The sequence below is a fragment of the Lactuca saligna genome, chromosome 5 (assembly GCF_052625555.1).
Source record: "Lactuca saligna cultivar CGN05327 chromosome 5, ASM5262555v1, whole genome shotgun sequence".
NCBI classification, from domain to species: Eukaryota; Viridiplantae; Streptophyta; class Magnoliopsida; order Asterales; family Asteraceae; genus Lactuca; species Lactuca saligna.
The window spans coordinates 210,914,780-210,927,489 of record NC_136421.1 but is presented as its reverse complement, the minus strand read 5'-3'; the positions used below and the strand labels follow the sequence as shown (position 1 = coordinate 210,927,489).

The 12,710-nt window shown below is 30.5% G+C and overlaps 1 protein-coding gene across 1 annotated transcript; it reads right to left on the bottom strand.

Annotated features, from left to right (window-relative positions):
- Window positions 1-3,046: 3,046 nt before the first annotated feature.
- LOC144997755 (protein IQ-domain 26-like) lies at window positions 3,047-4,539 on the bottom strand. The gene is made up of 3 exons (XM_078957623.1): window positions 4,119-4,539; window positions 3,822-4,007; window positions 3,047-3,747 (listed from the first exon to the last, which is right to left on the bottom strand). The coding sequence occupies exons 1-3, from the start codon at window positions 4,470-4,472 to the stop codon at window positions 3,217-3,219; spliced, it is 1,071 nt and encodes a 356-aa protein (XP_078813749.1). The 5' UTR covers window positions 4,473-4,539; the 3' UTR covers window positions 3,047-3,216.
- Between the last annotated feature and the right edge of the window lie 8,171 nt (window positions 4,540-12,710).

The window sequence follows — 12,710 nt, the reverse complement described above, 5'->3', positions numbered from 1 at the left end:
ATTTCACTGGTATAACATTTAACTCTAATAACATTCTTTATGTTTTCCTGGTTTGTGTAGTTTTTTTTAATTGACTTTAAGTGATGTGATTGGACAGGGAGAGCACATTCTGATGTGATTCTTAATAACTTGTGTGAAACATTCAATGGAAAACTGAATGAGGGTCGTGATAAACCAATTATTACTTGCCTAGAGTTCATTAGGGAATATCTAATGAAGAAGATTGTGAATGTAGAAAAGGCCATTGGGAAATGTACTGGTCCTTTGACACCTACAGCTATGCAGACTTTGGAAAATATAAAAAAAAAGGCAGAAGATTATAGATATGTATTTTGTGGAAATGGTAAGTATCAGGTAAGTGGCCCTTGGATGGACCAATGCGCGGTGGATGTGGTTCAACAAACATGCTCCTGCAGGAAATGGGAACTCACTGGGATGCCATGCAAACATGCTGTTGCTACTATATGGGAGATGAGGAAGAATAGTAAGGATGTTGGAATACCAGAAACTTGGGTGCATGAGGTATATTGGCTAAAAACTTGGAAACAGATGTACTCATTCAAAATTGAGCTCATTAATGGGAGAAGCATGTGGGAAAAGTCTGTGTGGCCAACAACTTTGGTTCCTCCTAAACATCGTGTCACAATAGGTAGACCAAAGAAGAAACGCAGAAAATCAGCTTATGAAATTGATGACATGGTGAAGGGTAATAGTACATCAAGAATCCTTCAGTCGGTTACTTGTTCAAAGTGCAACAACATTGGTCATAATGCAAGGAGTTGTAAGGGACAAAAAGCTAGTGCTCTTAGTGGTTCTGGTGGTTCTGGTAAGGGAAAAGGAAAAGCTGGTTGAGGGAAATTGATGACATGGTCTTGATCTATTAGTGAAAGTTTATTTTGTTGGTTAATCAGTTCTTTTGGTTAAATTGTGTCTTTTTGGTAAAACTGTGTCCTTATGGTTAATACTTTTGGGTAAATTATGTTTCTTTTGGTTAACCATTTTGTTGATGTATGAAACTATTAACCATTTTGTTGATGTATGAAACTATGTTATGGAAAGTATGGAAACTAAATTACCCTTTATTAAATCCCACTTGTGCTATTGGTTGTTTATGTCGATTGTTAGCATATGTTATTGGTTGTTTTTGTCAATTGTTAGTGTTTACTTTTCCAAATAAGTTCCAGAAACACTTGATGAAAATACATGGCTCATAGAAGTCAAAATAAGCTCCAAAAACACTTAATCAAACACTTAACCAAAATATTATCAAATTCACAAACACTTAATCAAAATACATTCCAGAAACACTTCAAAACACTTCAAAACACTTCAAATTCACATACAACAACCAACTAGATGGATCATAGAAGTCAAAATAAGTTCAAAAAAGACAAACATCATACATAGCATACTAGTTGGATCTTCTTAAGCACTACAACTTGTAAATAATGATTCCTATGAACACCCAACTTAAAATAATGATTATCTTCAGCAGCCGATTCTCAGCTTCAACTTTGTTCTTAGCCTTCAACAGCCCTGGAATTATCCTAGTACATCGTCCACATCCTTCCTCATCAACCCATCCAATAAACTTACATTTAGATCCCTGTCAAGTTCAAATCCAACAGATTTGCGGTCATTGTCACACAAAAGCTTGAGTTAGAATCAAAACGACCTTACCTTCTTTGTGCAGCCATAAAACTTCCTTCCGGGGTTGTCGTCGGTCCATGATGTCAGTATAACACTTGGTTGCCCGCAATTACATTTCATCATTGTTGATTTTTTATCCATTAAAGAAACGAGAGATGAAATAAGAGAACAAACGTAGAGGAAGAAAAGGGGGATGCACTGATCTAGGGTTTTTAAAGGATGAATAAGTAAAATGATGGAAATACCCCTCAACGTGCAAGGCACGTGGGGGTTTTAACTCCAAAATCAAACGGAAGGTTAGATGAGGTACCAGGCGTGCACTAAACCAAACTATTAAGGATTGGCATGGTTAAAAAATGGAGTTAGGGACTAGGCGCGTAACAAACACCAAACCATAGGGACCATTCGTGTAATTTGTCCTTCTAAAAAATTACTTTCAACCCTTATCACTTCATATATATATATATATATATATATATATATATATATATATATATATATATATATATATATATATATATATATATATAATGGTATAAATTGAAAAAATGTTTTAAGGTAAAGATGTAAAAGTTATTTAATAGTTTGATAAAATGATTGTTTCCATGGTAAATAAAAATGTGACTGTAATTATTAGCTCAAGTGTAATTATTAGGGTTATTTAGCTCAAGTGTAAATAAAAATGTGATAGTATAATTAATAGTTTAAATAAAAATGTGAGAGTGTAATTATTAGCTCAAGTCTCATCAATTTGGGTTATTTACCCAAGTCGAGGTGGTATTGACTTTGTAAAATGGTTTTGGATCTTCATTTAACAACATACCATCAAGAAGTAGTAAAGTGGGTGGTTGAACATGATCTAGTTTTTTTTATTATATATTTTTGTTTAAAAATAAAAAGTTATTATAAAGATAATTATCCTTTTTTGTTATTCGTCCTTAGCTTTTGAGAATATTTAATTTTTCAGGATAGATCCTTATTTAATGCTATATTTAATTTGAACATTTTATGGTTTCTCATAATTTTAAGGTTAATCAAACCAAGTTAGAAATAAAGGCTCACACATGTTTTTGCAACAATGTTTCCAACAGAAACTAATATAAATTGAAAACAACGCATGTAATGAACTAAATGAAGGTTCATTTGTTTAGTATAATAAACCATACGCATTGATTTACCATATAAATATAAAACACAATTATAAGTAACATAAATATTATCTTTTAGATTTTGACACAATGATTTAATTTTGAAGCCATTGACACAAGAGAAAGGTTTTGACGCCTTTAACTCATACACAATTTTATTGAGTATAAGTCGAGTCGACCAAGTCCAAAGTCTATATATTTATGATTTATCATATCGATCAATCACTTAACCAATAAAATTTCAAGGCTTAAAATATAATAATATAATTTCACACCATATATTTTTGCTTTACTTAAGTCGAACTATAAGTCTCATACGTTGACATTAACTCAAAATTGAACAACTTTGTTCTATCTATCTAATCCATTTTAAATGCGCCCACTACAAATAAAAGATAAAGCATACCCTTTTCCCTACTCACCCCCATTGGACTTTTGAGGACTTCCCAATTCTTCCCATCACAAAATTTTTGAAATTGTTGACTTCTAGTAGTGATGGTGACTTTTCCTTTTCCTTTTCCTTTTCTTTTTCAACCCTTGCACCAAATTCCACCTCATTTAGACCAACCCTCTTCTTGAACCCAAACCCATAATCTGGCCTTTGTTTTGGTGCGCTATGGGACCTCACCTTAGCCCTAAAAGACTTGGTGTTAGCCATGTAACCAGGGTGGCTCGCAAATGAGTCATCTTTTGAAACCCTATCATACACAGAATCATAAATGTTTGGCCCACACGAATATGAGAAACGAGGGGTGTTATGTGTTGTTGAGAAGCCATAGTCGAATACATGATGGTTTGGTAAACTAGGTCTCGAAAGATGATGAGGGTTGCTAAAATTTGGGGTTTGGGCCCCCGAATCTGGACCCAACTCTATTGGGCTGGGCCTTCCGTCATATGATGATTGAAAAGAAGTTGAAATCCTTCTGCTTCTTGCCTCATTAGCCTTCTTCTGTAAATTAACAAGAATTTTTTTTTTCATAAATAAACACACACAAAGCGAAATTGACGAATTGGGTTACTTACAATTGATCTTCTTGAGTGAAATTTATCATCTTGAAGACGAAATCTGTGCGAGCAAACAGTGGATTGTGCTCTGCATAATGCCTCCATGCCATGTAGAGTCTCTGCCGCTTCTTTCCTCACTAAATAACCTCTCACAACTGCTTGAAGCTTCACTAGCGATTTCAATGCCTTCAATGCTTTCCTCGACTGTTAATTCCACATAATTTGAATCCATTGATTGGAATTCGAATTGGGTTTTTAAGTTTTTGATTATATGTCGATTGATGTAAAAGTAACTGAATAAAAGTTGAGAATTACCAGGTACCCACGAAACAGAGCTTGGATTTTAATGGCGGCTGAGTTCTCCCTGACGGTGACGCGATTATAACTTGTTAGTCTGACGAAGGCGACGGCGGCTTGGGCTGCAGCCACGGCGGCGTCTGCGGCTGCGGCGGTGGCGGCAGCTACTGCAATTGCATGCTTGTTTTGCTCCACGGAATTGTTGCTGTATAGTGGTTTCAGAAAGGGAGTCTCCGGTGGAGAAGTGGAGGAATCGCGACGTGATCGACCGATGCATGAGGTAGTCCTGTCTTTCCGGCTACCGGAATTTGATTGGTCGTTTTCTTTTTTGAAACTGAACATCCCCTTCAACCACCTCATCGCTTTCCCCATTTTCTTCCTCAAATGTCAAAAAGATACTGACTTTATGTGAGAGAAAGTGTGTGTGTATAACTGCTAATAATTTTTAAACATAACTACTAAGAGGGAAAAGGTTATATACACACAATTACAATTACAATATATATGGGTATATAATGTGTGTATACATGGGGGACCCAAGAATTTTTGAGAGAGAGGGCAATTTTTTATAATAACTTTTATGAACAAATATTTTTGAAGAGTGAAAATATATAATTTTAAAATATTAAATTATAGTAATATTTTTTCAAAAAAGTATTTTTTAATTAATTTTTTTTTTCTTTTGTGGGGCAGCTGCCCGTTGCCCAACAGTAAAGTAGGCGGTGTGTGTATATATATATACGGAGAAATTGAAATTCTACATGTATATAATACAAGTACAAGAGATAAACAAAATGGCTCAAAAGGGAGGAAAATATATTTGATGAAAAAGTTATAAGGAAAATATGTAAAATTATTCTTACCATTTATCTAACGAAAATATTTATTTTAGTATTGAAGTATTTAATAGTATTAATAATTAAATACGAATCTAAGAATAAGAATCATGTGAAAGAATCAACATAAATTATTATAATCAATAAATACTCAGATAATTAAATTTCTATCTTGAATCATACATTAATTACAAACATCATCTTTGCTAAATAAATGTTTTTTTTCCGTCGATTGTCAAATCTTAAAAGTTTTGTCACTAGTAATTTTGTGGTTTTTTCAATAAATTAATTTAATTTCACATATCATTTTGTGGTTATTTTGTATTAAATAAGATTAATTAATTAATTCTATTAATTTTGAAAATAAAAATTATCAATGTTATATATATATATATATATATATATATATATATATATATATATATATATATATATATATATATAAGTTCAGGTTTATTTGAAACCATTCTAATTTTGTGAGATCGTGAGACCAAATCTAAAAATAATTTTAAAATGCAAAATAAATGGAAAAATTCAAAATTTATTTTTTTAAATATTATTTTCGAAACTTCAATTAACTAAAAAAAATAAAAAAATTTAAAAAAATCCCGTTTTTTTTGAAAAATACGTGAAATATTCTAATACAATATTGCACTGACATATTCTAAAAAATAATTTTAAAATGCAAAATAAATGGAAAAAATCTAAAAATTCTTTTTTTTTTTAAATATTATTTCCAGAATTAGAATATTTCAGAAATATTATACTGTAATTTTTCATTCTTTAGAAATATTATACTGTAATTTTAAAATGAAAATTACAGAATCTAAAAATTTTAAAAAAATAATATTCTTTTTTAGAAATATTATACTGTAATTTTAAAATGAAAAATACATGAAATATTCCAAAAAAATAATTTTAAAATGCAAAAGAAATGGTAAAATCCAAAAATTCTTTTTTTAAATATTATTTTCGGAACTTGAATTAAAAGAATAAAAAAATAAAAAAATGCGTCTCACGGTCTCACAAAATTAGACTGTCTCACATGAACCTAACCATATATATATATATATATATATATATATATATATATATATATATATATATATATATATATATATATATATATATATATATATATATATATATATATATACTTTTCCTATGATATCATAAATACGCATCCAATTTTGATTGTGTCGCCCTAAATTCTAAGTTAATTGTATATAATTTCCAAAATAATATCATGTTTCTTATATGGTATTACAATTTACCTATACCAAACTTACACCAATTTTTTGACACATATTGATTGTCTGCTTCAAAGACAAACTTTAACTTAAATCATAGATGTCAATTTATATGGATCAAAAGTCATTTGAAGTTCAAGTTCAATCTCTTAAATAGTTTTGATAGAAAAAAACACATCACAATCCGAAACAATTTGAAAGTGACTCTCTATAATTAATAAATTCAATGTAATTTATTATAATCGATTTTGATTTAATACCATTTTTAACTTTTTTTAGCAATTAAGCTGTTATTTTAATTAATATGTGTAGTATACGAGTTTCACACCTAGTTAATTATAAACAGCTGTTAATAATTAATCTTATTGAAATAAATTTGTCAATTAAACATTTTATCAAAAATATATTATTTATGTAATACAACTTAGATAAACGTTATATTTATCATTATTTTAAAAATCGGTTTCTAAGTTGAAACGGTATGGTGACTGATTCTCGGTTTAACCGGTTTCTATAATTTTCATCTTTTTCATATATTTCTACACAAACATAGACATCCATAAATATAAGAGTTAAAAATACACAAAAATACAAGATGAAGATCAACCAAAACACATTAAAAACTCATAACCATAAGTTTTACATCAATTCACATATATAGCAAAAATAAAATAAAATATAATACAAGAACAAAATATTACTTTAAACGAATACAAACGCATTAAAAAAATTATAATATTTACTATGTGTTTTTATTCAAAAATATCTAAATAGATTTGGATAAAAAAAAAACTAAAGTTTGTTATGAAAATGACTTTCATGTGTTTTTATTTAGTTTAAACGGTTCAGCTGAGTTTTTATAAAACCGGACGGTTTATTCTGGTTCAAAAATAAAGATAAAATTGATGTTGATTGAACCGGTTTTTGGTCCAATCGGTTCGACTGATCGGTTTAAACCGGTTTTTAAAATCTTGATTTTTGTTATAGAAATGAAAAACAAATATATATATATATATATATATATATATATATATATATATATATATATATATATATATATATATATATATATATATATATATATATATATATATATATATATATTAATTTCTAATTCACAATAATGCGTCAGGTTTATGGGTAAAGAATATACTCACTTGGGGTTGACAGACAGTAACTATGCATGAATTATTGATGGACAACACAAGTTCAATTTCACTTCATTTGATTTTCTAATAGTTTGATCAATGAAAATTTTATATATTATTCTAAAATATGATTATAGATAACTATATAATATTATTAATATGAATAATCAAGGCTTTGTTTTTCACATTCGAGTTTACATTTTCTTCTATATCTTTAGAGGGTTAAAGTAAATAATCTTAAAATTTAAGTCAAAATCAATAAATAAAATACTTGATATAAATTTTGTCATTACTCGTGGTACGACGGTTATATTTCAAAGATAATGATGAACTACCATCCCATTAAATGGACACAGATATTGATTAGATGGCATTATAATGTATTTCTTTGTTATCATTGTACGAAATTTGAAATTTAAAGCTTAAAAGTTTGTTATAAGTTATAACTATATACGGACAACACTCAACAGATAAATTAATAGCTGTAAAGATGCATATATTATATTGTAGTTATAGATCATTGTATCTAAACCCATAATGATACCTAAATAAGACAACAATTAATTAACATTTTCCGAAATCATGTGAAAAATCTCAAAGGCATTCTCTGTAACTTTTAAGGTAAATAGCAAAAAAAAACACTCGATTTATACCAAAATTCTAATTTGACAGTGTGTGTTTTTTTTTTTTTAAATTTGATACTGTTTTCCAATTTGTTATAATTCTAACCACTTGATCAGTCAATCAGATTACATGATGACGTGACATGCTGATATGATATGCTGACGTGTTAAAATTGAATTTTTTCCACAAAAAACACTAATTTTTTTTTATTTTTTTTTATTTTGACACTAAGTTTAATTTTTCTTTCAATTTTAACACTATGTTTTTTTGTTCCAAATCGAAATCATTTTTTCCAATTTTGTTCAATGTTGATAATTTTCTATTTGAAACCGTATAAATATTTTTTAATATATTTAAACCATATAAATGTTTTTTTTTTCAATTAAAAACCATAGTTTTGAATAAACACATTTTTTTTACATTCAAACCATAATTTTATGTATAAATAGGTATATAAAAACCGTATTTTATATTAAATACACAACTTTAAAATGAGTTTGGAGGTTTGGGGTCGTGTAACCGATCAAAACCTGGATGTCAAGTTTGCAACTTATGAAATTTTTATAGTTAGTTTGATTATCATGATACAACTAATACATATTTGTACATTATGCTTTAAATGAAAAAAAACATTTTATTTAAATAAAAAAGTGGTTTTTAAATGAAAAAAATATATTTATACAATTTAAAATGTAATAAAAAAATATATTTATACGGTTTCAAATGGAAAATTGTCAAAATTAAACAAAATTTGATAAATGATGTTCGATCTGGAACAAAAAAACATATTGTCAAAATTAAACAAAATTTGATAAATGATGTTCGATCTGGAACAAAAAAACATAGTGTCAAAATTGAAAGAAAAAATTAAACTTAGTGTCAAAATCGAAAAAAAAAAATGAATCCTTAGTATTTTTTTGTGGAAAAAAAATTCAATTTTGACACGTCAGCATATCATGTCTGCAAAACTGATATGTCATCACCTATGGTATACACAAATCTACATGTATAGTCTTAGTTTGGGAAATTTACACCATTTGTCATCATAGTTGGAGAAGCCTCCAATTTTAGTCTATATCTCAGTTGTCGTCTATGTCATTTTGTTAAGCAAGTATGAATCGACTGAAATCCGCATGTACCACCACCACCACTCTCTCTTTCCTCATTCATACCACAACTACTATATGCGACCAACTCACTACCTACCACCATATACAACCAACCCCACCACCTACTGTCAGTTACCATCCAAACCCACCACCCACCATCAGTATCCACCTAACCCCACCACTAACAACAAAATTGTTCCTAATTTTTAACAAGTGACATGAAAGATAGAGTAGATCTAGTGTGTACCAACATCGTAAGATGGAGAGGGGGGATTCGATGGTATGGGGACACCACAGATGAGTCTGGATTTGTCGTTGTGGTGTAGATCTGGTGAGGCGGACATGTTGGCGGTGTGGTGGTAATTGGAAATGGAGTTGTGGGTGTGTCGACATCACTAAAGAGGAGTGAAACATTGACAAAAGCGTTTTCAGGAAGACCGTAGATGCTAATCGGATGAGAGGGGATGGGAGACAGGCGGACGAGATAAATGAGTTATTTGTTCTCAATTTAATGTTTGGAACAACTTATTTATATGGTCTCTTTAGCTTATATCTTTTACAGATTTGGTCCATAGGCAAAATGATATTTTCATGTGACATATACATATGATAACATAAAGAGGGGTCATTATTGATGGATCTAACAACCATAAGAATCAGTGGTAATAATTTCCAAAATTAGAACTAAACCTGCAAAGTTATGTATACTATAAGGACCATAATGGTAATTTACTCTATTGTAAGTCCTTAAATTTTCCTGTGTATCAATCATATCCATTTGATGGTGCGAAATCCCAATCAAACGGATGATGTCAGATAAAATAGAAGAGAAGAAGAAGAAGAAGAAGAATATGAATGTTCGTATGAATTGATATGAATTAAAGTTCCAGATACAAAAGATTCACACAAATTGCTCTCTGGCCGTAAACTCTCTTATCTCTGGCCGTAAACTCCTTAGGGTTCATCCATCTATTCCTCACACCTTAATACCTATATTTATACTAAGGGAACATGGGCCGGAAACAAATGGGCCGTAAATGAGTTTACAGTCGTAAGGTGTTTACGGCCGTAAACTCAGCCGTAAACTAGACCATAAATTCCTATATATTACAGAAAAATACAATTGCCCAAAAAAGTAAAGTATAAACCATATTTTGACCCAACAATCTCCCCCTTGGTAATCTTCAATGACCCAACAAGCTCCCCCTAAAAAGTAGCTGGCTCTTCTTGTTAATCTTCAATGGGAGCTTGGCTTCAGCTTTAACCTTTGATTTCTTCACAGCATCAGGATGAACATATGAATCTTCAATGAACGACTTCATCTTAAGCACTTGAGGTTTTCTTCAGAATTTGGCATTGAACACACATTGGGTGAGGAGGCTTGACGTACTGATTCTTGAAAGATGGTGCTTTCAGCTTGAGAATCTTCAGAGAGAACAAATCTTCTGGATCACTTCAGCAGGTTTAAGATAGCAGCACACTGATTGAGGAGGCTTCAATTCAATCTGTCACATAATCTTCAATTTCTGCTTCACCTTGCTTCTAGGGTTGCAAGATTGAATTTGAAAGAATAATCTTCATTTCTTGCTCCTTCGAATAAGAATTCTTCGATGCTCACGAACGAGGTTTTGGCTCAGAAATCTTCAACACAAACTCCATGAGTCTTATCTATAGCTGAAATCACTTTTCAAAACAAAACAAAGCTAAAAGAAAACTTAGCACACAAATTAAAACAGAAACAAAAATATTTTTGGATTTTTGATTTTTCTGAACAAGAAAAAAACAGAAATAACACTATTTTTTGGATTTTGGATTTTTTATTTTTTTATATTGTTTTTAATTTTTAATTTTCCCCTAATATTTAAATTAGAAAGAACTAAGACAAATTTAAAAAAAATAAAAATGATATCTAACTTTAAGAGTGATTTGGGATCAAAGTTTTTAGACAGCCTTTATCCACTTGTCGGTACCTTCTATCTTCACGTCTTTGTCTGGTCGATCGTCGGTATTGTTGTCCACTTAAACACGAAAAATTGTGACTGATTTAGGATCTACTATTTGATACAAGACAAGGTGAACTTAAGTTCCTAAAAATTATATATGATCATAATTCCATAGATACTATATCTTAAGGACCATTCATCTGACGACGACCAGGGATATTGTTGTCCACCTAAATTGAGCAGCAAGATCTATAGACAATCTGTATGAGTTCAATTTTAAGTGTACTGGAACATGTTTCCCGCTTCATGATATGCCCCAGCCATCAAGAACTTCCAGAGTACTCCTTACACCAGGTGAGCATACAACCATTCAGAGAGAGGATAGATTCAGAATTCTATTACTTATTACTTAAGAGGGGTTGAGAAGAAGAATGTTGCATATGTTGTGTACTAGGTCGGATTAGAAGTCATGCAAAGGAGACAACATATGACTAACTGATAAGAAGAATTTAATATATATATATATATATATATATATATATATATATATATATATATATATATATATATATATATATATATATATATATATATATATATATAACTTGCAGAGAAATAGAGTTGCATATGTTTCAACCCAGGTCGGATCTCTTCCAATCACGCAAAGGGTGCAACATATGACTAACAGACGGAAAGAAAGAAAATGATATTCTACCGACCTAATTTATCGGAATTTACCAGTCGCCCCATCCAACCAGAATTAAGGACAAAATCCGCACATCGAGGAAAAGTTAAACCAGAATTAAGGATAGAATTCGGGTACGTTACGCAGACTCAGGTTGCCTGTTATCACTTGATAATATCACTTCCCAAATCATCTCCCTCAAGCACATTTCATAACCAACATATTTTTTTTAATTTTCTGATTTTCTAATGTTTTTGGATTTTTGAAAATTTTCTAATTTTTGTTTTGTTTTTACAATTGTAAGTCCCTAATTTGCCTGTGTATTAATCAGATCCGTTTGATGGTGCGGAATCCCAATCAAACGGATGATGTCAGATAAAATAGAAGAGAAGAAGAAGAAGAAGAATATGAATCTTTGTATGAATTGATATGAATTAAAGTTCCAAATACAAAAGATTCACACAAAATGATCTCTGGCCGTAAACTCGCTTATCTCTGACTGTAAACTCCTTAGGGTTCATCCATCTATTCCTCACACCCTAATACCTATATTTATACTAAGGGAACATGGGCCGGAAACAAATGGGCCGTAAATGAGTTTACGGCCGTAAGGCGTTTACGGTCGTAAACTCAGTCGTAAACTAGACCATAAATTCATATATATTATAGAAAAATACAATTTCCTAGAAAAGTAAAGTATAAACCATATTTTGATCCAACATCTATTTTCTATTATATCTAGTATCCTACCACCTCATGCTTCCCACAAACCGTTCCCTTCCACCACCTCCTGCTACCTTGAGTTCATCTCCCCATGACACCTCTCCTACTTATGTTTGTCTCTTCTATATCAACATCTCCTGCTTCCTCTTCTATCTTCTTTAAATCTTGATTTTTCTATCTACATGCTCGACATCCATTTCACTTTTTCAAGAGAGACAAACGAGTGTTAGTAGAATGGTCAAATGACATATACAATTACCAATGTGTGAATAGTAACATCTTGGTAATTGTT

What these genes read in the sequence shown, in the direction of transcription:
- LOC144997755 (XM_078957623.1), bottom strand. Translation starts at nt 4,472, where the DNA reads ATGGGGAAAGCGATGAGGTGGTTGAAGGGGATGTTCAGTTTCAAAAAA. An exon ending in CTCTGTTTCGTGGGTACCTG is followed by an intron (nt 4,008 to 4,118) that starts GTAATTCTCAAC and finishes TGGAATTAACAG; the next exon opens with TCGAGGAAAGCATTGAAGGC. An exon ending in TTCACTCAAGAAGATCAATT is followed by an intron (nt 3,748 to 3,821) that starts GTAAGTAACCCA and finishes GTTAATTTACAG; the next exon opens with AAGAAGGCTAATGAGGCAAG.